Raw genomic sequence first — 27,686 nt, 5'->3', positions numbered from 1 at the left:
CTGTGGAGCCTGAGGGCAAGCTCAGTCCCATCCAACCTGTCTGTGCTGCAGCAAAAATTAAGGGCACATCTAGAAGCTCTAGGGTCCCACCCAGTATTTGGGCATCTGAGTGCTTCTCCTGAGAGACTAGAGCTGGTCTCTCAAAACAGCACTGCACCTTGTCCCTTCTAGCAAGCACCAGTTACTGACTGGGATGTCAATTTGCATGCCCTTTGGATTATTTCTTGACTCAGTCTTACAGGATAGGGGGTGTCGGGGGAGGTGTCCACGGAATGGCCAGTTAGAGGAGCACTACCTATCCCCATAGAAAAACAGCACTACTGGATAAGGGCGGAAAGAACACAGCCCAATCCTTTAGCATGCAAGCATTTAGCTTCTCCTCTGTGATCTGCTCAGTTAGTCTGGAGAGCTTGTCCTGCCTCTTCTGACAGTGGCACCCCTAGTGGCTAGAAAAGCAACATCTGATCCCTCTGAAGCTCTGCCCAGGATGTACAGGCTCTGCAGTCTTACAAATCAGCTGGGAACTCATGGACCCCTCAAGCCTTTCCTGAGTGGCTAGAAAAGCAACATCTGATCCCTCTGAAGCTCTTGCAACCCAGCTGGAAATTGCCTTGCATCTCCCCCCACCTTGGTTGTGGTGAAGATCAAGAAACTCCCAAGGGTCCCTCCTAAAGCTTGGGGTACTCAAATACTCCACTTGGGGGACCAGAGTCTACCATGACACAAAGGAACATCTTGGCTGTGGGATCACTCACACAAACATTAGCCAGTGACAGAGAGAACAATACAGCCCACCAACCAACATTCCACACAGGCAAACAGGTTGTGGCTGATTCATACTCGCAAGAACCACCCACCATCACCAAGGGCAAGATGGAGGACCTAACTGACTGCACACTCTCAGGAAGAGGCAAAGATAGTAGGTCAGAGGTGAGCCGAGAGGTTCATTAAAACTGCCAGAGTAACCCAAAGGCACCTCTGGACCAAAAATCTTCTCCGAGACACAATCAGGGTCTTGGAGACAGGCTCATAAGCCAGGCCCAATATCCTTGGCTTTCTTTAGAGAGGCCAGATGAGAAGGAACCAGAAAAAAATTCCAGAAATATGAGAAACTAACGGGAAAGGTCACTCCCTAAAGAAAATAAGTAACTCCCTGCCAATGGACACCAACCTAAATATAGAGATCAAAATGACAGATGAGGAATTTGGAACATGAGCTGTATGGAAACTCCTAGAAATAAGAGAGAAAATAGAAGTGCTCAGTACTAAATTGGAACTAGTTGGTCAACATTTCAGTGCATATATTGAAGTGGAGCTCAGTGAAAATCAGGTAGGTGGGAGAGGGGAGGGAGGTTGGGTAAATTCACACACAAATGCGCACATTCTGGGTGAGGGGCACCCTTATAATTTTGACTTAAAATGTACAAAAGCAAATGATGTAATCAAAAAGTGTGTACCCTAGGGCAGCATCTGTGGCTCAAAGGAGTAGGGCACCAGCCCCATATGACGGAGGTGGTGGGTCAAACCCACCCCCAGCCAAAAAAAGAAAAGTGTGTACCCTTGTAATATTCTAAATTTTTTCAAAAAGTTAATTACCTGAAAAAAAGGGAAAAATTCATTTTTGACCAACAATATTTCCAACTTAAAGTTGAGTTGACTGGGACATAAATTTAGCAGCATCTGTATTTAGAGAAAGAGAAATACATAAAGAAAAATATGTGTTTATTGCTAAATCTTCTGTACAAACCAGAATTCTCCCGTCAGAAAAGGGAAGGCTGATGGATCCTTAAACACAACACTCTGAGAGGTCACATTTAGAAAGTCTAAACAAGAAATTTGACAAGGAAGGAACTGCTGAGCCTTCACCCCTTTCAGGACTTAAGACACCGCACAGGTCTAAGATAACATGTAGGAATGTACCAAGGGTACCACTTTCAAGAGCTTTGAATATATTTCTTAAAACAGCTGATCATGGGCGGCACCTGTGGCTCAGTCGGTAGGGCGCCGGCCCCATATACCGAGGGTGGCGGGTTCAAACCCAGCCCCGGCCAAACTGCAACAAAAAATAGCCAGGCGTTGTGGTGGGCGCCTGTAGTGCCAGCTACTCAGGAGGCAAGAGAATCACCTAAGCCCAGGAGTTGGAGGTTGCTGTGAGCTGTGTGAGGCCACGGCACTCTACCGAGGGCCATAGGATGAGACTCTGTCTCTACAAAAAAACAAAACAAAAACAGCTGATCATGAAAATAAAAGTGAGAATAATATTTGAGCTTTCTTGTCTCTTCTTTTTGTCTTTTACTCTCTGTCTCACATTAGCAAACCCTGTTGATACTACCTTGAACATATTTTTAAAATCTGCCCATATGTGACCATTTCCTCTGTCTCACATTAGCAAACCCTGTTGATACTACCTTGAACATATTTTTAAAATCTGCCCATATGTGACCATTTCCACCTATCCTACTTGCATCATGATGCCATTTAACTTTATTGTAATTGTCGCCTCATTGCCTGTGTTTGCTGCCTTTGCCCTTTATTCAGACTGTTCTCCCCCAGTAGCAAGAACTATTTAGTTACTGCAGAAAACATACCTTGTCTCTCACAACCATCCAAAGGTTTTCCGTTCCAGTTACAGTAGCAAAGTCTTCAGTGCCGTGTACAAAACACTCTATGAATGTTATATATGGTTCATGACACCTCTTTACTTTAATTCCTAACATTGTCTAATTTCTTTATCTACACAGAAGCCACACGGATTCCATGCTTATTCCCAACAGGGACTTTGGTGACTCATGACTTTTCACTTTGTGAACCATGAGGCTTGAAGGTTCAGCTCCTTCGGGTCTTTGCTAAGCTTTCCTCTTTCCGTAAGCCCTTTCTGGACTCTACTGAGAAAAGGGATTTTAGTCTGTGTGGTCTCTGCTGAAAGTCCAGGGTATAGGATGGTTCCTGACATGTAATAAGCCACCAATAAACACATAGAAAATAACTGAGAATCATGTTAGCTCTCTTATTACCTAAAAGTTGGTAACTGGGTGATAGCCATGTAAATTCAATAGGCCAACCACAATTTCAGGAAAAGGCTGAGTCATTTTTCAAACTGAATTTTGATGTGTAACAAATTCTGATAAAATATAATTGCAGAAATTGGAAACATTTGGATCTAAATACTAATATAATCTGGGCATTTAACATATCTTAGCAGCTCTTAATGCTAATGAACAAAGGAATAACATAAGTGTTCTGTAGAAGACATTAGTAAAATGTAATGTACTAATAAAAATGCTTTGTAAACTGCTAGTGAAAAAACAAGCAGTTAATTATAAAGTAATGGCTACTGAGCTGCACATTTAGTGTTCGCATTTCAGCAAGTGATCGTTATCATCCTAGAATCTATAATAACACCAAACATTCTCAATATAGAAAATTAGGTATAAAATGTATCCCCATTATTTTATTGAATATGAAATTGTTTATCTATTAAAATAAGCTTTATATCCATTAACTATACATTTATTCTCATGGCCCCATCTCACACAAAAACATCTTTGCTTGCTGAGCTCCCAATGGGACAAGACTTCTTTTTCCTCCCTGTAGATTAAAAACATTTCAAAGCACATAGAATAGGTATGTTTCTGATACTACCTTGAGGATTCCTAAATTTGGGCCATGTTTTTTGTAATTAAAAATGTATATTTAATTGGACAACATATATGTCATCCAAAAAAAAACCACTCAGAAGCAAGCTCTTAATATGATAAACTACTAGATTTTCCAGATTTCTGGGCCTAACTTCATATTTATAACTGGAGAAAAACTTCATCATTTAGAAGTTCCTCTCTCCACCAACTATACTTACTTGTAGCCTACTACAAAGGGACTTAGCATCCTAAACAATTATTTCTTCCCTTCCAAAAATGGTCAGTGTCCACTTAATATACAGCATATTATAGAATTAATTCATAAACCTGCTTAGCCAGAGTGCTGCCAGCACTATTTTTTTATTTTTTTGTTTCAGATGACCAAACTTAGATTTATTATGTCCAAAATAGAGAAGAAAATATCATAACATTAAAACAATAGTTCTGGACATGATTTATGTAAAAAAGAGAGGAAACATTTTGATATAGCTGCCTTAAGCAGCTATATGGTCATAACAGAATTTATTAAATAATTAATTAATATGATCAGTAGATGTACCTCCTCAAAATGTCATAAAATGATATTCCAAAATATATTTCCCAAAACAGATAGGTCACTGACACTGACCTAAAGTCGGCTAAGTAAAAGGAGGGGAGACCAGTCTATATTCATTAATAAGTAGATATTTCTTGAATGATGTGCTGTGGCCTTTTATTCTTTTCAGTATTGGTTTTGCTTCTCTGAATACTACCCTCTATAAAATGATTACCTACCAGTCTGAAACAGAAGTTGCCAAAGAATAATGAAATAGGATCACATTCTGAAGGAGACTAGCCCCCTCTTTAATGGTAGTTTCGGGTATCAGTTATGTTGATATTGAATTTTCTGCATTCCCCCAAGATAAAAATAATTTTTAAAAGCTATGATAATAACATAACTTAAACATTAATTATTGTTTTTGAAGGCCATTTCATCTCTTAAATGTGCATTCAAGTGATTTTGTGACTTAAACTATTTTATTTTGGAGCACACAAACATGCTGATTACAGCAGAAGCTGCTCTGGTGAGAATGTAAATAACATTGTGCAAATGCAGCTCGGCCCACTGCATTTGTCTTCTAGTTTCATTACTAAAGTGTCTTTTGAGTCTAACCTTCTTAATTTAAAAATGAAGACCAAAACACTAAAGAAACATTTTGTTTTCCAAAAGTGATATATTTGAAAATTATTCTGTATGATTTAATTAGGTAAGATGTCTTCAAGTAAATAATTGGTTCATTCAGATGAATTCAGAAGGGTTACCTTTATAGACTTACTGTATTTTCATTTTTATGTACTATGGAGCATGTCTTAATGCCTCTGATGGGTTCTGTAGGTATCATGCCAAATAACTCATCAAATAAAATGGATCATTTTTATCATTTGCCTAATAACGTATTTTCTACATTGATACACTTCTTATAAAAAAATTCCATCTTTTGTGGACAAAAATGAGGACATTTGAAAACACTGAATCATTTTACTAGCTAGAAGATGCCAATTTTAAGTCATTATTACTAGGAAAGTATCAAATATGACTATTTTGTGGAAAACTACTGAAATGAATAAAGAGCATTAGTTATACATGATTAGAATGATATTTACATAATAGGCCTTATGATTTTTTCCGATAAATAAACACAATATTAAGGTCATTTAATTGGTAGTTTGACTTACCCTGCATATATTGTTTGTAATAAAAAATGATCTGTGCATTCCTATTTCAATTTATATATTATATAAAGTATAAAACTGAGAGATGAATTTGCTTTGTCTAAAATATTAGGGCCAAAAAGAAAAACCCTGTTTAGTAGAAACTCAATGAATCATTTATATGCTGTTATTCCTCTCTGTCTGTGGAAGACATCTGTGTGATGTTTGTAGACCCATGAAACTTACCTAAGTTTGTACCAGAAAAATAACATAGTCAATTTAGAGCATCCATAAATTGTTACATTGAAAGTAAAATAAAATCTCAAGCCCTTCACAGATAGATTTTCACAATTTGGGCTATAAACATGTGATGGTGATAGACATGTATTTTCTGGAAGAGGAAAGGTCAGGTCCATAAGGACTGGTTAAGAGAGTTTGAACGAAGCCTATGGAATCAATGGTGAAAATGACAAATTGTATGGTCAACAGGGAAATACACGGTTCTCCCCTTTATTGCCTACAATGAATGATGAATTAGACTGGCAGCCTCAAGCCAAATGCCCATAAGCAGAATCAAAGTGAACAGCATCCTGAATATTATAAACTCCTCTGGGGAAGGAGACTTAATTCACCAACTGGCAGTCAGCCTCTGGTCCACTTCACTTTAACAACTACAGTATTAAATCTTTCTGGGCCAGGCAGAAAATCTGGCATCTTTTCAAATGCAGTTACAGAGATACATACCTACACAGGACATAAATAATGGAAATTTTACAACTGCTATGGACAGAAACCAGGCAAATTATTAAACTTCCACTGGTTCTCTTGGGGAAGGCAGGATGAAATGTGCAATGCCTATTTTCCTTGATCAGGGAAACAGTCAGGAACTCAGAAAGCTCAAGTCCTGCAGGGCTGGGGAATCTGTGACTTCAAGAAAACTTGTGGCCTTCCTGGTCCTTCTGTATGGACTTTTGACTGAATTCAAATCTTAGGTAACAAATCCTTGTATTGAAAGGGGTGAAGCAGAGAAAGGTGAAACTTTTCTTGCCTCCTCTGATGCTTAAAAAAGAACAATCTTGAAATCAGAAGACCACAGTTTCCGCACTCCCGTGCAGAGGTAACAGTAAAAGGTCTAAGATATTTGTGCAGTAGGTCCTGACTGCAATAGAAGAGCTATGGCTCTCCAGGAGAGAGTTCCCTTAAAAAAAAAAAAAAAACTCCCACTGGAAAAGTATAGATGAGACATTACAAGTATTAAGGTTTTTATAGCCTCATATTGGCTCTACAATGCTGGATGGTAACCCACTGGAGAATGTGAAACAAAGAAATCTGGATATATTCTTGTGTTCATCCCTGTTTACTCTAGAAAACTCCCCTAGATCTTACATGGAGGCCTCCAAAGAACTTAAGAGAAATATATTGATAACATCTTGGACTTTTCAAAGAAGGAGTCACAGTTATGGGAACCAAACTTGAGCCACCCAGAGGGAGCATACTTCCTGACCCCAAGGCACAAGGCAGTGTGAATGTTGCTGCTAAATAAAGGGATTCCCAAAACTTCAATAGATAGTGTCAATGTTGATGTTCACACAGTGGGACATGTAGCCTTGAGTGGGCTGAACACTTTAAAAGTCTGTTTGATCAAGGCACTGGAAACCGGAAGTCAACCACCTTGCTTACCGCAAGCCACTCTTTGGATGCAATAACCATCTACCCCTACTTCAGATGCTTTAAGAAACAAAAAAATAAGAGTGGAGCTAAGAGCCCCCATCTCCATAGAGGACTGAAACCCATATGCATACTTTTAAGTATGCAGGAAAACTTTGACCTTGGAAACTAGAAACCTCTTGGTAAGCTTCAGCAGACCACTGAGTGGGCCACACTGTGAAAGACTGGCGTGAACTGTTGGTGAGTGTTAATGCACATACATGTGTATGCTAAACAATATTTTAGCCCATTTTCTATGCTGATTATGTTCAGTATTGAGTGCAAGTTGTATAAAGGGCCTCACGGCTTATTCTATTCTTACTGTAAGTTTTGTTTCAGTCTCCAGTTTCCAAGCACCATAATACCTACGTCCTTCTTTATTCTGGTTTCTGGCTATGTTCTTTCCAGCACTAAGACAATTATGCGTAAGTATCTGGGTTCATCCTTTCTTAGCTGATGAAGGTCTTTGCATAGACTTTTCCCTATCCTCAATTCCATGTCCTTAGCTCATATTTAACCCACTGATTTGGTACATCCTTACCTACACAAAGGTACTTGCAGAATTCCCTACTACCACCCTTTAATTTCTGCCACAGAAATATCTCAACCAGGAGTCCCCTGGGGTAAGATTATCAGGATATGAGAAGGAGAAACAATGAGTGGAGCCTGAGCAAGCCATGCTAATCAGGACAAAACATTTGACTCAGTCAATTTCACTCTATATGTTTGTTTTTTTTTGTTTTTTTTTGTTTTTTTTTTGGTGAGGACATTTACCAGCCTTGTTTAGACCAAAGTTCAGAGCCAGAAAATGTAAGTACCTGATTGGAATGATAGCTAAGGGGAAACTGTGTAGAATAATGCATAACACTCTGGAAGGAAAAAAATGGAAGATGCTCGTTTTTAGTATGTTTAAAAACTCTAATTGTGGATATAAACTCTTGATTCACCTATCTCATGAACAATTAGTGCATTATTGCATTTGAATACCATCTGTTCCCATGGAATATATGTAGTAAATGTTATCTACGCAATATAGAAATGCGGATTGGGGATATAAAACATCTTTTACAAATAAGTTTTCTTTCCATTTAGGTAATTGGCCCAAACTTAGCCAGATATGCATGGTAGTTTGGCTGAGGGCCTGTTTGATGTAGAAAAACAATGCTATTTTCCTCCTGTTCAAAACATAGCATGCTTTTTCTTTAAGTTTTTTTTTCTTTAATTCACTTGGTGCGTCATTTTTCATGAATATTCTTCCATTTCCAACGCTTCACTGTATCAATCTATGTGAGCGATGTTGATTTCTTAAGGGAAAATCGTTCTTGTCCAGATAAATGTAATTTACCCAAACCAACCCAAGCTAAAAAAAAAAATCTGATTGTATTTAGAAGTAGATAAACTTGACACATCTTAGAGGAACTGTGCTTAGTTTAATGTGTCAGGAGATAATAAGGAACAAATTCGTGCTGACTGTCAGCTTGTTTGGACGTATCTTCACTGAATTTTAGATATAAATTTATATTAGTCTCTAACCCATTGACTCTATAATGGGTTAGAATGCATTATTAAGATTTTTTTCTCTTGTAAATCACTAGAAATTATAAAGGAATCTTCTGCAGATTGGCTCTTAATAGTGAAGGAATTTTTCAAATATACGGAGTTCACTAAATTGTTCTAGGAAGTGACTCTTTCTTCCCAGGCTGTTAAAGATAGCATTAATAGGAAAGTATAAGCAAAAAGGTAGGTCATTTGTGAATTAAAAATTAAATAAAAGTGAAATGTCATTCCTTCCCCCCTCAAACTCGGAAAACAGAGAGACTTCAAGAACCAAGAATGACAGCTTCCTCTTTCTCTTCAATTCAGTCTCTTGAATTTGCCTACCATTAGTTGGGCAAAGAAGACTTTTTTTTGTAAAACATGAAGTTGTTAATGGTATTGAAGTATTACCATAATTCTAAATGTGTTGGCAAATAAATTGAGAATTTGTTTCTTTCTCTGTCTAATTTGCTTTAAAGAAAGAAAAAGTAGTAAACTAAGAGGAATGAATTGAGATATAAAGAGATTAACAAGGGAGTTTTCAAATACCACTGACTTAGTTTTACTAAAATTCCCGGCTGGTTTCCTTTTTTGTACTTGAATAACTGTCCCCTCCATTAGGATTCATGACATTCTATTGCAACAAGAAATGAAGAGGCATTTATTGTTGTTAAAGTGAACCCATAGAGCAGGCGTCCTCAAACTTTTTAAACAGGGGGGCCATTTCACTGTCCCTCAGACCGTTGGAGGGCCAGACTACAGTTTAATAAATAAAACTATGAACAAATTCCTATGCACACTGAACATGTCTTATTTTGAAGTAAAAAAACAAAACGGGAACAATTACAATCACATCGCCTCATGTGGCCTGTGGGCCGCAGTTTGAGGACGCCTGCCATAGAGCTTGAAGTCTGCCTATTCAAAAGATTATAAGTGATTATAGGCAACGTTCTCACAGATAATGGCAATAATATGAGTCTAGTTCTCGGTAAGAGATCAGAGATTTTCAACATCAACGAAAGGCCAATATTATGAGGTAACTTTAAAATGTGATTGCAAATTACTTGGCAGTCTTCTTATTAAGAGCATCATCCCCTAAAACTCGGTAGGCTGATAACTGCAGCAACCACTCTGGTATAACCGAAGTTACCCCACATGGCAGTTTTAGTTGGCTAGAGCTTTCATAATATAAACATTAGAAATTTATGTTCTTGGGTAGCACCTGTGGCTCAAGGAGTAGGGTGCCAGTCCCATATGCCGGAGGTGGTGGGTTCAAACCCAGCCCAAGCCAAAAAAACCACAAAAAAAAAAAAAAAAAAGAAATTTATGTTCTTGCATGTCTGGAAGACAGAAGTCCAAAATCAAGGCTCCAGCAGGCTTGGATTCTCCAAGAGTATCTTTCTTTACTTTGCCAACAGCTTCTTTTTCTCTGGGTCCTCACATATGTTTGCCCATGCCTGTGTTTCTTCTTCTTTTATAAGGAAACCACCGTATTGGATTAAGGCCCAACCCTTACTACGTGATTAAACCTTATTCAAATTTTTAAATGCCCTACCTACAAATGTTGCCATATTGGATATTAGGGCTTCAACATAGGAATCAGGGGAGGGGACAAAATTCAGTCCTTAGAGGGATTTTTGCAACTTCCATTTTTAATGCTAAAAATTTTGATTTCATAGCCTTGCATTGTCACTATATTGAGGGCACATGCTGTAAAAAACAAAAAGTATGTTTGTGGCCATCACAGGGGGCCACCATTCTGTTTTTTTTTTTGAGACAGAGCCTCAAGCTGTTGCCCTGTGTAGAGTGCCATGGCATCACAACTCACAGCAACCTCAAAGTCCCGGGCACAAGCGATTCTCCTGCCTCCGCCTCCCAAGTAGCTGGGACTACAGGCGCCTGCCACAATGCCTGGCTATTTTTTGATTGCAGCCGTCATTGTTGTTTGGCAGGCCCCAGCTGGATTCAAACTCACCAGCTCAGGTGTATATGGCTGGTGCCTTAGCCGCTTGAGCCACAGGTGCCAAGCCACCCTTCTGTATTTTTGAAGGAGACCTGAAGTATACACATAGGTATATAGATAGATTTTGAAGTATACACATAGGTATATAGATAGATTTAATGGCAGTAAATATGTTCCAACATAATGTTAGTGACTTTTGACTTTCTACTCCCTGGGACTACAGTTGGATTACCTAGATTAGAGAAATCAGATGATGGAGTACTGAATGTAAAAATGAGTGAATGAAGAAATGAACATGAATTCTGGGATGCCCTAAGACTCTTCTCTGTGTACATTTGTTCTCTAAACGATGCAGTGACATGGCTTGAAGAAAACATCTTTTTACAGATAATATCAAGAGTTATATATCTACCATGACCTCATCTCACCTCTGAACCTCTAATTTGTATACGGTTCCACTTCTAACTGTCTTTATCAAGTAAATAGTAAACATTCGAGTCATTTTTAAGATAATGCATGTCTTAACTATACCCCAAACTTCCAGACCAGGGAGAAAGCTGTCCTGGTCTCACTCTAAGATATATTGCTTCTTACCACTAGCCCGAGACATGATTGTTTCCCATCTTGAATACAACAGCATCTTCTATATTCTTTCACTTTACCTCTTACCTGTCTATTATAAATTTTCCACTGAGGGTGTCCAGGGACACTTTTAAAATACAATTTACATCATTTTAATTTCCTGCTAAAACACTTCAATGGCTGTCCATGGTAGTGAAAGTAAACCCCAGATTGATTACTTGGTTCTACAAAGTCTTACTTCATTTGGGTCTTGACTCTCCTGTTGCCTTACGCTCATCTCCACCATCTTTCCCTTTATTACACATTTGCATTTTTTCCTATCCTCATCATGCTGAGCCTATGCCTGCAGCAGGACATGATATCCTAGAAAAGCACTTATCACATATAACATCTGTGCATGGGCAGCTGCTTAAGAGTCCCTTCTTAATCCAAGCCTTATCTAAACACATAATCAGAAACACTCCAGCTATTGCTCTATTATACCACCTGCTTACCATTCATTGAGGCATTTATCTGCCTCACTTCTATTTGCTTATTTATGTTTGTATTTATGATCTCTCTCCCTCCACCATCACTGCCACCATTAGGACAGAAGTTCTATGAAAGCAAGTGTCTGTCTGTCTTCTTTACCAATATATCAATGTGATCATTTTCTATCTATACTAACCAATAAATATGTATTGAATAAATTAACATTTGAGTTTTAGAGCACTTTTTATAATTAAATACGAATCACTAATCTACCTAACATTTTCTAAAATTATACCTCTAAATGTTCTTTTTTGGTACTAAAAAGAGGGATAGTCAAATATGTTTTCCCTTATGTGACATTAACATTTTTAAAATTAATATATTTTACTGTTGAAAAGTAATAACTTATTAATAAGTGTTCAGAATGGAAAATTTCATCCTCATATTTAAAACTCATTGTGTCTTAATCCTCAAGAGAAAGAGAAAGTTAAAGAGAACAAGGCTGTCGTTTGAAAATATCATCAAAAGGAAAATTTTGACTTCTCTTTATAGGTTTTATCAAGGTAATTATAGTTACAGTGGCCACATTGTAGTTGGACATGATAAGTATTTTAAAAATAATAATTTTCCATGCAGAAATAGTCTCCTCATCCCTCTACCAACACCGAAAATCAGGAGCAAATATATTATTTAAATTCCCAAGGATGCTGTACGGCCATACCATGATGGGCCTTTGTCCTTTTTTTTTTTTTTTGTAGAGACAGAGTCTCACTGTACCGCCGTGGGGTAGAGTGCCGTGGCATCACACGGCTCACAGCAACCTCTAACTCTTGGGCTTACGCGATTCTCTTGCCTCAGCCTCCCGAGCAGTTGGGACTATAGGCGCCCACCACAACACCCGGCTATTTTTTTGTTGTTGTTGTTGTTGCAGTTTGGCCGGGGCTGGGTTTGAACCCGCCACCCTCGGCATATGGGGCCGGTGCCCTACTCACTGAGCCACAGGCGCCACCCTGGCCTTTGTCCTTTTAAATTGGACCAATATGTGGCTCATTCTCACTTCTGTCCCTAGAAATCGTGACCATAATGTTATAAAAACACACATACATGCAAAAACAATAGCAAATATAGAATTTGTATTTTCTTCCTTTTCTTCTTGAAATGACCTTTGCCTCACGTCAATACAGAAGTAGGATGGGAGAGTGCGCTTTTTTTTTTTTTTGAGACAGAGTCTCACTATGTCACCCTGGGTAGGGTGCCATGGTGTCACAGCTCACAGCAACCTCAAACTCTTGGGCTTAAGTGATTCTTTTGCCTCAGCCTCTGGATCAGCTGAGACTACAGGCGTCCGCCACAACACCCGGCTATTTTTTGGTTATAGTTGGCCCAGGCTGGATTAGAACCCACCAGCTCTGGTGTATGTGGCCGGGGCCTTAGCTGTTGAACTACAGGTGCCAAGATGGGACAGTCACTTTTTTCTTTTTTTTTGGTAGAGACAGAGTCTCACTTTATGGCCCTCTGTAGAGTGCTGTGGCCTCACACAGCTCACAGCAACCTCCAGCTCCTGGGCTTAAGCAATTCTCTTGCCTCAGCCTCCCAAGCAGCTGGGACTACAGGCGCCCACCACAACGCCCGGCTATTTTTTGTTGCAGTTTGGCCGGGGCCGGGTTTGAACCCGCCACCCTCGGTATATGGGGCCGGCGCCTTACCGACTGAGCCACAGGCGCCGCCCCAGGACAGTCACTTTTAACTGTATCATTCTTGGCACCCAGAAAGGACCCAGCATGTAAGACATTTTTTTAAGAAATACTAATTTTTTAAATAAATAAAGTAATAAGGAGAATATAATAAATACACTTTCATGTTTTCTTCCAAATCTGTTAACCAAATATTTTTTTATTTCAAAATAGTAAGAGGGAACAGTTGTTTCTGAATATGACATATGTCAAGTCCACCAATGTGCTCATCACCTAAATAATGTTCATCGCACTTGTTAGTTGAAGTTTTGCTCTGCCCCTTTTTTTCTTGATTTCCAATGACTTTGACTTTCCTCTGTGTACCCGTGTGCCCATCGGTTAGTTCCAATTCATTAAAGAGTAAATACTTCTTAGGTCCATGATGATACCTATTTGATTTCTTAATTTAATTTTTCTAATTGTTATGGACTGAATTTTATCCTATCCAACTTGATATGTTGAAATCTTAACCCCCAATGTGACTGCGTTAGGAGGCAGGGACTTCAACAGAAGTGTGGGACCAAAACCATTAGGACAAAAAGATACCAGCAAACTCTCTAACTCTCTCTTCTCTGAACACACATGAAAGAAAGACAACATGAGGACACAGTGAGAAATCAGACATCCACAACCAGAAACAGACCCTGCTGCCACCCTAATTTTGGAATTCAGACACCAGAACTGTAAGAAAATAAATTTCTACAGTTATATGGTATTTTGTGTCAGCAGCCTAGTACAATGAGTCTTATGATAATCATAATTATTTCAATTATTCTCTATATTTGGCTACCCAGAATGCATAAGCAATAAAATTATGAACTACAAATGTGTCTTATTATTATCCCCAATTATATAACTTGCACTGGGTTGCATAGCTGGAGGTAATTGATTCAAATTTGAACACACCTATGGGATCCCAACGCTCACTGTCTGATCCATTAATGGACGAATCTAATACTTTCACACTTATTTCTAAATGAATTAATATGGAAGTAATATATTTGTGAAACTATGTATCAATATATTTGTAAAATGTATGTGACTTGGAAGCAATGAGGATGATCAGAAAATACAGCTTCATGTGGTACTTGATTATGAGCTTTTTAAAACATCACTTTTTTATATCCAAAGTGAAACTACTAATAACCTTCCTAGCAGATTGATAAATGAATTAAATGGTAACCAGATTAAACAGTAAATGTTAAATAGTTAAATGGTAACTACATCAAATACATGAGGAAGCATCTGAGATTTTATTAAGTTCCACACATGCACGCGCGCGCACACACACAAACATATATGTATTCTTATTATTTTAAGAATGCTAAAGGTAGTATTTATACCAGAATTTCTTCTTCAGCAGGTCCTTGGTCTCAGTGATTCAAAGAATGAATCCACTGACCGCAGATGAGTGGTAAGACAGGATTTATTTTACAGAAGATAATAGAGAGAAAAAAAACACCAAAGCTCCCTGCAGACAGAAAAACCCAAGTAAAAAGAAAGCTCTCTCTCTCTCTCTACCTGGTTTCTTTGTCTAGAGGTATATATTGTCCCGTGGGTCCTTTGTAATTACATTAGGCCTGGACTTGGTAACAAATGAATGAATACAGTCCCTTCCACTAATGTGAAATGAATGAGTGCATTAATGAATGGATACAGTCCCTCCAGCTGCCCTAAGATGAATGAGTTCATTTATGAATGGATACAGTCCATTCATGAAATTGGCCAGACCTAGGAAACGTAAATGAAATTGACCAGGCCTAAGGAAATGGGGGGTTCCCTGATCAGCCACAAGTGCAAGGGGAAGGAGACCCTAAGGCACTGGTGTTTCCCCAGCAATTGTCTGACCCCTCTGGTCACTGAAGCCTCCAGAGCCCGCCATCCAGACCGCTGGTTCCTCTGCCTCCAGGGCGGAGGCGGTAGGTCCTTCCCTCAGCTTTTCTGGACTGGGTGGGCTCCACCTGCCCTGAATCAGTATAATTTTGTTGATTATTTGTTAGAAGGTACAAATAAATAAAATCAGTTGGTAAATGGCTTCCATTTGCTCTTACAATAATGTATCTTGAAACAGGTGCATGATTTATTTATCGTGGTACTTACTTCATTGCATTTTTATAATCAAAAAGAAAAAAACATTATATAACATGTATTTTACATATAGCAATTAAGCATTTTTTAACATTTGTATTTATTAAATACAATTTTAATAATTTTCTGAAGCATTTTAACATCTGAAGTATTTTTATGTTACTTAAATTTATAATAACCACAGAAAAAACATTGGGTTGCCTATTGTTTGGTTTGTTTTAATATTAACGGAAATTCTCAGAGATTCTTTTTAATATGGTTAAGGCTTATCACTCCGCTTGCAGAATTTATCCATGATAATCAACTCCACCTTTTCCGTTATCTTCACATAGAATTCCAAATTGTATATAAAATCAGCACGTTGTACCCCAAATGCAGTAATGTACACATCAAATAAAAAACAATAAAAAATAAATTAAAGAAATAAAAAAGACTGCTTTGCCAAAATAGCCATATTCAAAATAGATATCAATTAATAAAAATGAAAGATTTTTATTTAATTTTATTTTATTATTTATTTATTTTAATTTAATTTATTATTTATTTTAATTTAATTTTATTTTATTTTAATTTAAAGATAATTATCTTTCTCTTTAATAAAATCACTAAAACACTTTTATAAAATTATACATAAATATTTATAGAATTCCTAAGACCAAAATTATATTTCATTAATTTTTTATAAATGAACACTTATGAATGTTATATATGTGCAAAATTGCCTATCTAAATGCAGATTATTTCCATGTATTTTCACCTACAAATTAATATTTTTAAACTTTATTTTATTAAAATATAAGATAGGGTATGAACGTTTTCTGGAAGGCAACCAAGAGTATCTCCCAAGGTTTAAGATGTTTTATTTTTAAAAATATTTTTTCAAAAATATATGAAAATATGTGATACTTGAAGTTTTATTATTTTTTCTTCATGTCAAAAAAACTATGGAACATGTATGGACAATAATATAGCTACACTTTTAGCTATTTAACAATTTGGAAAATGCCCAAATGAAAATAATATCTAATTCATCAGCAAATACTGAGCTGCAGCAGCCACACTCGAAACACAAAGTTCTCTGGATACAGATAGGCAAGATCGACCCCACCCTTTCGGCTCTCATGGTGCTGTGTTTATTGGGTATCATGATTAATAAAAGACTGTTCAGGCTGATATGTGTAAGAATTACATGAAAGAGCCAAAAAATGCTTTTTGAAGGAAGTACTATCAGAAGAACAATGAGGAAGAAGACTTTAATTAAAAACCCGAAAATATATTCTTCTTGCTAGTAACAGAAAAAAGTTCTTACAATTTGAACACTGCTTGAAGTGGAAAAAGTGCTTTCAGTACCAAGAAAACTAAGATTCTAATATTGTTATCTCCAGATAGTAGATTCATATTCACCGTTACATTCAGCAAATGAAATGTCCATAATTAATTTAGGCACTTAAAACATGTATGATAAAATTGCCTTCATGTTACTATCTGATCAAACCAACATGGAAAAAGATCAGAATTTGGGGACAAAGAAAAAAAATCTATATAATCAAATTTAGTTAAAAAATTGATTCATTAATCAAAGCTCATAAATACCCCCTATATTGTAATTTCAGTTACAGAATCTTTTAGGTTTGTGAAAATAGAGTGGAACATTTTGTTCAAGCACCTGAAGGTTGATGTGCTTTTATGTCTGATTTCTCCAAGAGACATCAATACTGTCTTTTTCTCCAAAAGCTCTGATACATTTTTCTGTCAGATATCCTGTTGCCAACACTTTGTTAGGAATTGAACATGCCTACAAATTCTCGAGGAAGGATGCTGCAAATCTACATAAAAAATTCAATGTTGATACAATATTTATCTGGGAGCTAGAAGTATTATACATATAAATAAAAAATACTTTACTTCCAACTTTGGAATACTTGTTCTTTTCAAATGCCACAAAACACATACTATAATATATGCATACTAGGTTACCATGAGTGATGGATTGAATATTTGTATCCACCCAAAATTAAATTATTGGAATCCTAATTTCCAATGTTATGGTATTTTAAGATTAGGTATTTAAGGGAGGTGATGAGGTCATGAAGGCATAGCCCTCCTGTGTAGGATTAGTGCCCTCATTAAGGAGCCCATCAAAAGACCCCTAACCCCTTTTACCAGGTAAGATTACAGAGAGAAGTCATCTACAGACAAACATGCCCTAACAGACATTGAATCTGCCATTACCTTGATCTTGGACTTACAGCCTCCACAACTGTAAGGAATACATTTGTGTGTCTACAAGCTACCTTGTTTATGGCATTTGGTTATGGCAGTGCAAAGTGGACTAAGAAAGTATTACTGTCAAAAAGTAGAAATGAGTTTCATAGTTCTCTTTACAGAGATCTTTTACGTCCTTTGTTAGATAAACTCCCAAATACTTCAACTTTTTTGGCACTACTGTGAATGGAATAGAGTCCTTAACTGTTTTTTCAGCTTGACTATTGTTGGTATACATAAAGGCTACTGATTTATGAATGTTGATTTTGTAACCCGAGATGCTGCTGTATTCCTTGATCATGTCTAAGAGTTTTGTAGTAGAATCCCTAGTGTTTTCAAGATATACAATCATATCATCTGCAAAGAGCGAAAGTTTGATCTCTTCTGACCCTATATGGATATCCTTCCCTAATTGCGATGGCTAAAACTTCCATTACAATGTTAAAGAGCAGTGGAGACAATGGGCAGCCTTGTCTGGTTCCTGATCTGAGTGGAAATGATTTCAATTTAACTCCATTCAATATGATATTGGCTGTGGGTTTACTGTAGATGGCCTCTAACAGTTTAAGAAACGTCCCTTCTATACCAATTTTCTTAAGTGTTCAGATCATGAAGGGATCCTGGATATTATCAAAAGCTTTTTCTTCATCAATTGAGAGAATCATATGGTGTTTGTTTTTTAATTTGTTTATGTGCTGAATTATATTTATAGATTTACGAATATTGAACCAGCCTTGAGACCCTGGAATAAAACCAACTTGGTAGTGATGTATAATTTGTTTGATGTGTTGCTGGATTCTGTTTGTTAGGATCTTGTTGAATATTTTTGGATCTATTTTCATTAGTGATCTTGGTCTATAATTTTCTTTTCTTGTTGGGTCTTTTCCTGGTTTGGAGATCAGGGTGGTTTTTGCTTCATAGAACATGTTGGGTAGTCTTCCTTCTTTTTCTATATTTTGGAACAGGTTGAGTAATATAGGTACTAGTTCCTCTTTAAAGGTTTGGTGGAATTCTGACATGAAACCATCTCGTCCAGGGCTTTTCTTTCTAGGGAGGTTTTGTATGGTTAATACTATTTATTTCAGAACTTGATATAGGCCTGTTCAACATTTCCACTTGATTCTGGCCAAGTCTTGGAAGGTGATGTGCTTTCAAGTATTGGTCAATTTCCTTCAGATTTTCATATTTCTGAGAATAAAGTTTCTTGTAATCTTCATTAAGGATTTTTTGAATTTCTGAGGAGTCTGTTGTTATTTCATCTTTGTCATTTCTGATTGATGAAATTAAAGATTCTACTCTTTTTTTCCTGGTTAGGTTAGCCAAAGGTTTGCTATTTTATTGACCTTTTCAAAAAACCAACTTTTTGATTTATTGATCTGTTGTATAATTCTTTTGTTTTCAATTTCATTTAATTCTGCTCAAATTTTGGTTATTTCTTTTCTTCTACTTGGTTTGGGTTGGAATGTTCTTCCTTTTCCAGTTGCTTAAGATGTCCCATTAAGTTGTTAACTTCCTCTCTTTCCATCCTCTTGAGGAAGGCTTGCAGTGCTATAAATTTCTCTCTTAGGACTGCCTTTGCAGTATCTCAGAGGTTCTCATAATTCATGTCTTCATTGTCATTTTGTTCCAAAATTTTGGCAATTTCCTTTTTAATCTCATCTCTGACCCAGGTATCATTCAGCATAAGGTTATTTAACTTCCATGTTTTTGTATGAGTATGCAGATTCCTGTTGTTACTGAGTTCAACTTTTATTCCATGGTGGTCCGAGAAGATGCAAGGAATAATTTCTATTCCTTTAAATTTGCTGAGGTAAGACTTGTGACCTAAGATTAGATCAGTTTTGGAATATGTTTTGTGGGCTGATGAGAAGTATGTGAAAGATCTCTATAAAGAGAACTATGAAACTCTAAAAAAAGAAATAGCTGAAAATGTTAACAAATGGAAAAACATACCATGCTCATGGCTGGGAAGAATCAACACTGTTAAAATGTCCATCTTACTCAAAGCAATATACAATTTTAATGCAATCCCTATTAAAGCTCCACTGTCATACTTTACTAATCTTCAAAAAATAATACTTCGTTTTATATGGAATCAGAAAAAACCTCGAATAGCCAAGACATTACTCAGAAATAAAAACAAAGCAGGCAGAATCAAGCTACCAGACCTCAGACAATACTATAAATCGATAGTGATCAAAACAGCATGGTATTGGCACAAAAACAGAGAGGTAGATGTCTGGAACAGAATAGAGAACGAAGAGATAAACCCAGCTACTTACCCTTATTTGATCTTTGACAAGCCAATGAAAAACATTCAGTGGGGAAAAGATTCCCTATTTAACAAATAGTGCTGGGTGAACTGGCTGGCAACCTGTAGAAAACTGAAACTGGACCCACACCTTTCACCATTAACTAACATAGACTTTCACTGGATTAAAGATTTAAACTTAAGACATGAAAATATAAAAGTAATAGAAGAGAGTGTAGGGAAAACCCTTGAAGAAATCGGTCTGGGTGAGTATTTATGAGGAGGATCCCCCGGGCAATTAAAGCAGCTTCAAAATACACTAATGGGACCTATCAAACCCAAAAGCTTATGCCCAGCCAAGAACACAGTAAGTAAAGCAAGCAGACAGCCCTCAGAATGGGAGAAGATATTCGCAGGTTATGTCTCCTACAAAGGTTCTCTCCACAGAGAACTCAAACGTATAAGCAAGAAAAGAACAAGGCTGGAAAAGGGACTTGAAGAGAAACTTCTCTGAAGAACACAGGCACATGGCCTACAGACATGTGAAAAAATTCTCATCATCCTTAATCATCAGAGAAATGCATATCAAAACTACTTTGAGATATCATCTAACTCCAGTAAGATTAGCCCATATCACAAATCCCAAGACCAGAGATGTTGGCGTGGATGTGGAGAAAAGGGAATGCTTTTACACTGCTGGTGGAATGCAAATTAATACATTCCTTTTGGAAAGATGTTTGGAGAACACTTAGAGATCTAAAAATAGATCTGCCATTCAATCCTATAATTCCTCTACTAAGTATATACCCAGAAGACCAAAAATCACATTATAACAAAGATATTTGTACCAGAATGTTTATTACAGCCCAATTCATAATTGCTAACTCATGAAAAAAGCCCAAGTGCCCATCAATCCACAAATAGATTAATAAATTGTGCTATATGTACACCATGGAATATTATGCAGCCTTAAAGAATGATGGAAACTTTACCTCTTTTATGTTAACATGGATGGAGCTGGAACACATTCTTCTTAGTAAAGTATCTCAAGAATGGAAGAAAAAGTAGCCAATGTATTCATCCCTACTATGAAACTGATTTATGACTTTCATATGAAAGCTATAACCCAGTTATAACCTAAGAATATGGGGAAGAGAGAGGGGAGAGTGGGGGGAGGTTGGGCGGAGTGAGGGTGATTGGTGGGATTACACCTACGGTGCATCTTACAAGGGTACATGTGAAACTTAGTAAATGTAGAATATAAATGTCTTAACACAATAACTAAGAAAATGCCAGGAAGGCTATGCTAACCAGTGTGATGAAAATATGTCAAATGTTCTATAAAACCAGTATATGGTGCCCCATGATCGCATTAATGTACACAACTATGATTTAATAATAAATAAATAAATAATAAATTTTAAAAAAAGGAAAGAAGTATGGGAAAAAAAGGGAAGAGTTATGATAAAGTGGCTGTTTTCTATAATAAACACAGAGGTTCATTACACTCTGGTCTGTATTTGTGTCTGGAGGAAAATTTCCAAAAGAAAATGTTTTTCAAAAGCCAATAATTTGCATACTATTAAAATCAAATAGATATGGAAGATTGAGAAAGAAAGAAACTACAATAATTTTAAAGAAAAAAAACTATAGAAAAATATATTTTTCTTTGCCATAGAAGTATTTAAAAAATAGAATGAAAATAAAGCCATACTGACAGATTGTGAAATTTACTCTTTTAAAATGTTAATCTATTTATTGTGGTAAAAAAAAAAAAAAAAAAAAAAGAAAGAAAAAAACGACAGAAAATAATTATGAAATGGATAAGTAGAGGAAAAATTTGCTTCAAATAAAGAAGTAATCTGAAACAAATTAAAAGATATTAACAATTAAGAATAGAAGAATTCTGGGTGGCGCCTGTAGCTCAACTAGTAGGGCGCCGGTCCCATATGCCGTAGGTGGCGGGTTCAAACCCAGTCCCGGCCAAAAACCACCAAAAAAAAAAAAAAAAAGAATAGAAGAATTCTAAAAACTGGTAAAAATATGACATCTAATTGAGAAATTGGCCAATAAATATTGAACAAGAAATACCGAGATTGCAAAAAATAGGTACAAAAGTTTTAATTTTATTCTCCTAAATTATTGAATTCTGTATCCAATTCTCCTCTTTGGAGAGTATTACATTAGCACATTGAATAATTACCTGTAGTACTGTTTTAGAAATCACATTGGCCTCCTTAAATATTTTCAAATTTAAATGTATCTGTACATTTAAGTCTATCTGTAAATGACTGATACATAAGTCTATCTGTATTTTTCACAATCATATATAGGCATATATGTACAGTGTTAAAGATGAAATTACATCCTCTGGGATATACAAACAAGGCTTCTGGTTTGAGACTAATAGTGTAACACAGGCTTTGGCAACATGCTTTAGTTTTTAGGTGAGATGTTATTTCTAAGAAATCTCTTTTTATAAGATAAATGTGTTTGTCAGACAAACAGCTATACTTCAGATGCTTATGTCTTATCATCAAATCTCTGGACGTGAAACAACCTCAGTACTCTAAAGATAGCAACAATATCAGATGATAAATTATTTACAAAATATTATTACCTACCTTTAAATGAAAAAAACTGTGCCATTGGTAGGGGTGTGTATTTTTTTTTTTAACAAGAAATAACTTTATTTTTCTCAAACAATATAAATTTATGTTCAGCAGTTTATGCAAGTCCACATATTCCATCTTTTGGTTTTGGCAGCTGAAATTCACAATGTGCTCGAAGATGGCTGCTCTATCTCCAGCATCGTATTCACATTCCAGGAGCAAGAGAGGATAAGAGGGAGAATAATGATGTAACCTACGTTTTGTTTTTATGATTACCTTTTTATAACTAAGTGATACACAGAAAAGTGAACAAATTTAAGTGTACACCTTGATAATTTATTACAAAATAAACATATGCACATTTCCCCCAGATTACCGCACCATTGATGGTGTGGGGAATGGGGTGCTCCCTCTTAATGGCCAAAATTTAGGAGTGTATGGCACACTTTGGGGGTTCAAGAAACAGCTACAAGACGGACTCTACCTAACAAAGTCAAATATTGTAACCTGGTTGTTGGTACCTCACATAAACTGAAAAAAAAGATATTAATAGCAGTATCTTAGTCTGTTTCCAGTGCCATAACAATGTTGAAGAAGGGGTATTTTATAAACAACAGAGGTGTAGGATAGGGCAGTAAGGGATGGGAAGTGAGGAGGAGTGATGGGGACATCGGAAGAGGGAGGGGAATAGGAGGCCAAGGTGTATGGCACACTTCCTAAGGGCGGGACACAATTACAAGAGGAGCTTTACCTCACAAACACAGTCAGTGTAACTTAAGTCTTTGTACCCCGAATGAATCCACAACAACAACAACAACAAAAATGTCAACTTACGGATTGAAAACCCCCAGCAAACCTCACACAAAGAGAACACAGCACTTAGACTCCTGGTAGTTAAGTAGCTAAAACCAAAGGTAAAACACGAAATTTGGAAATAGTCAAAGTGAAGCAACACATTACATAAAGGGATGGAAATAATCTCTGCCAACTTCTCATACTACACAATAGACACCAAAATACACTGGAAGAATATATTTAAAGTGGAGACGACTTGGTCCAGAGTTCTATGTACAGTGAAAATATCCTTTGAAAATAAAGGAAAATAAATAATTTTCAGTTATACAAAGAAAAAGAACTACAAGCAAACGTGCACTACAGAAAAAGATAAAAGGACGTCTTTGGATTGAGAAGAAAACTCACATTTTAGACTTCAGAAAGAATTTAAATATTTCAGAAGTTTTATTTCTTAGGTTAAAACGTTTGCTCCGTTAAGTACTGGAAGTGCTTGACATGATATGAAAAAATTATATTTATTAATGCGATTCATAAGGCCTAAAGAAATGTAATTAAATTACAAGTGATACAAATTGTTTAAGTGAATTTAATTATTTCCAACTGCATTAATTGAATAATAATCAGAGAAAGGTAACAGGTTTTTTAAAAATAAATTCAAGATTATTCAGTAGAATAATAAAATATATGTTTTGCCTTCAATAGCCTAAGGTAATCAAGGTAATTTATAACTTTAAGGAACTGAATACTAAATTTAAAGCCCAACAATTCTAAATAGAACTTTTCTTGCACAAATTGAGCATCAAAAATATCACCTTGACTATGCTGTTAAAAAAAAAAAAATCAGGCTGCGTCGGCCTGCAGGATAAGATGGCGGTCTCCACAGACAAATTATGAAAACAGAATATATAGCTTGAAAGTAGAATGTGGACCTAAATACCCAGAAGCTCCTCCATCAGTTAGATTTGTAACAAAAATTAATATGAATGGAATAAATAATTCCAGTGGCATGGTGGATGCACGTAGCATACCAGTTTTAGCAAAATGGCAAAATTCATATAGCATTAAAGTTGTACTTCAAGAGCTAAGACGTCTAATGATGTCCAAAGAAAATATGAAGCTTCCACAGCCACCAGAAGGACAAACATACAACAATTAATTTTAGTGGATCTCAAACTTGTCTTAAATCAACAACCTTTTACTCATGTTAATGTCTTGATTAAATATCACAATGCAAAATACCCACACATTAAGTAAAGGAATTTCACCTGGTAAACATGACCTGGACATTTGTAAGAATATATTTAATATATGTACACCCAGTATGTTTTCAGGTAACAAGAGGAAAAATGCAGCACATTTTTTTTCTCTTATTAAGGCACTGTCATTTAAACATAAACCTGGAATATACTCTAAATAGAATTCAGGTTTACAAGATGAAAGTGTGAAGAGGGGTATCAGATGGCAGTGGAAGCATGTGTGTTTCTGAAAAGTAAAAAATCTCCAGAAGGAAAAACAGAAATGGCATGCTTTATCCATCTTGCTTAGTGAAAGAGCTGCAGTTGAAATTGTTTAAAGTAGCAGGTATAATGAATATTGTCGCAAATTGTGTTAATTTTTGAAGCAGTGTGGGTGCTGACTACTAGTAGTATGAAAAATATGTTCAGGATTGTTTTGATACCTGTATTTATAATAAAATGTTGGTGGGGGGGTGATGAGTTTCTGTTAAGAGCTGTTCCTGTGTGTTACATGTAACAGACATGGTAAATATTTGTTTACAGTCTTCGTTTAACAAACCATGCATTTAAGTTTAAGTGAAGTCAACAAAAAGGAAGTAGGTGTATGGAGATGTGATTTTGAGATTAAAGTTAGTCTTAAAATGTAAATAAAATGTGGAACGTAAAAAAAAAAAAAAAATCAACAGTTCTATGGGAAATGAACAACAAAAGTCTATTTTTCCAAGCATCCAGTATTTTCTGTCCAATGTGCCTTACAGATATCAGGGGGAAAAAAGAAAAGCACTGTAAAAATACTCCCCCAAATTGAACCTTACCATTCTGTGCTTGCCACCGTCCGTACCCGACAGTCGTTCACTTACTTATGTTAAACAAATGGGCAAAGTTATTTAACCGGACAGTCCAGCACATCGCTAGTTTGTTGCCTGGACATGCTGTGTTGAGCAAGAAAAAGACGTTCCTGCCATTTCTTTCCTCAGTGTTCTGTAGTTCTCTTTGCAGAGGTCTTTCCTCCTTGGCTGAGCACACTCCTGGGTATTTTATTTTCTTTGTAGCTCTCATGAACTGTATAGAGTCTTTAATTTGATGCTTATTTGACTATTATTGAGCATAGGAAGGTTATTCACTTGTGTACATTGATTTCACAGCCTGAGACTTTGCTCAATTAATTTATCAACTCCAGGAGTCTCTTGGTGGAGTCTCTGAGGTTTTCTAGATTTAAGGTCACATTGTCAGCAAAAAGCAATACTTTGAACTCCTCATTCTTGATTTGGATACCTTTTATTTCTTTCTCCTGCCTGAATAGGAGTGGTGACAATGAGTCCCCTTGTCTTGTTCCTGTTCTCAGTGGGAATGCTTTCAAATTTTCCCCATTCAGTATTATGCTGACGGAGGATCTGTCATACACAGCTTTTATAATGTTGAGATATGTTCCTTCTAACTTAGAAAATCAAAAGATGCTAACGTGGATACAGAGAGAAAGGAATGTTTATACACTGTTGGTGGGACTTCAAATTATTACAAACCTCTTATGAAAAACAGCATGGAGAGTCTACAAACATCTAAAAATGGACCCACTGTTTGATCCAGCAACCCTACTGCAGGGCCGTTACCCAAAGGAAAATAAGTTATTTTATCAAAAATACACCTTCACTTAAATATTTATTGCAGTACAGTTCACAATTGCAAAGATGTGGAATCAGCCCAAGTGCCCATCAATTCATGAGTGTGATAAATAAAATAAGAAACAATGATATTTGATAAGACTACTATCTGTCTCGCAATGCAAGCAGAATCTCACACACACACACACACACACACACACACACACACAAATGTATATAGTGTCCGTGTCTGCCCATTCCAAAGCTATTAAAAATATAGAATGTGATCACTTAAGAGAAAGTGATGTCTGGCTTACTGGAAAAGTGTTGAGTCTGTCTTTCCCACTGTGGCTTTCTATAACCAAACTGGGTCCAATCAGTGAATCTACTCCATCATTTTATTCCCTTGATGAACTAAAGGCTTAAGGGAATCGGTCTGTATAGTTATTCAAATAAAACTTACACAGTGCAAATGTTTACAAGTGTACACTTACAGTATAAAATCCATTGCACAAAGCAATATTCTAACTTGTGCCTTCTGCACATTTTGACCCTCCAGCCCCCGTGTCTAGCACATAAGTTAGTTTCTGTGTCTATCACGGGGAGAATTCTCTTGTGTAGCTGTTCATAATCTAAAGCAGTGGTTCTCAACCTGTGGGTCGTGACCCCTTTTTAACAATGAAAGTACACTGCGGCATTAGGGAGGTTGAGATCCACTGATGTAAAGGAAGCTGACCCCAGGGAAAAGTAGAAATGCTTATGTGTGCTGTGACTGTCTTCACCTGCTTAGGAACTGGATAAACCCTGACTCTGCTGTGATTGTCTGCTATAAAACTGTACCCTGTGGAGCAAGTAACCTGTGAAAAAGGACTCAATCTACAGAGAGCAAAAACCTTCTGTTACCTGACACAGAATCTCTACTGAGCTGAGCATTAACAAATCTAGCATCTGACATCCACTCACTTAAATCACAAACATATCCCCATCGAGTGTAAAGTAGAAGTTAGATGACTACCTGGTAGAGGAGGGAGAGGAAATTTAAAGACTGAATAAATGATACTTCCCACCTGGATTCTATGGAGCTCTGTGATCTAATCCATCTGTTGGCCTTAGTACAATGATTTCTGAGTCCCAATTATCATTTTGTTGCACTTTCATTCTCCAGGAGTCATTGTTCCCAATTTGTCCACCTATATTTGGAGGAACCAATTTGTTTGGAGAATATATGACTATCACTATGTCCTCTTCTAATTCAAACTGTTGTAAATGTAAAACATGTTAGAATTAAAGAACACAATCCATCCAGAAGTAGTAATGGATATTTCATCCAATATTAAGAGATCAAATAGTGTAAGGTAATAGTCCTACCTTAGGAAAATTACTTAAGAAAATTCAATGTGCTAGGAACTCTTATTTTTGAAACGATCTAAAGATCATAGAACAAATGACTTATAAGCCTTGCAAAAGAAGCAGTTGTTTAAAACCTACTTGCATTTTGGGCGGCGCCTGTGGCTCAG

The 27,686-nt window shown here is 36.5% G+C and overlaps 1 protein-coding gene across 1 annotated transcript; it reads left to right on the top strand.

Annotated features, from left to right (window-relative positions):
* Nucleotides 1–717: 717 nt before the first annotated feature.
* On the top strand, nt 718–25,232 carry LOC128567385 (ubiquitin-conjugating enzyme E2 variant 2-like). Its single transcript, XM_053564603.1, has 2 exons — nt 718–930; nt 24,178–25,232. Exons 1-2 carry the CDS (start codon nt 718–720, stop codon nt 24,487–24,489), a joined length of 525 nt encoding a protein of 174 aa, XP_053420578.1. The 3' UTR covers nt 24,490–25,232.
* Nucleotides 25,233–27,686: the final 2,454 nt, after the last annotated feature.

The sequence above is a fragment of the Nycticebus coucang genome, chromosome 16, assembly GCF_027406575.1.
Source record: "Nycticebus coucang isolate mNycCou1 chromosome 16, mNycCou1.pri, whole genome shotgun sequence".
Lineage (NCBI taxonomy): Eukaryota > Metazoa > Chordata > Mammalia > Primates > Lorisidae > Nycticebus > Nycticebus coucang.
The sequence above is the reverse complement of the archived record's forward strand: the minus strand, read 5'-3'. Positions and strand labels throughout refer to the sequence as shown.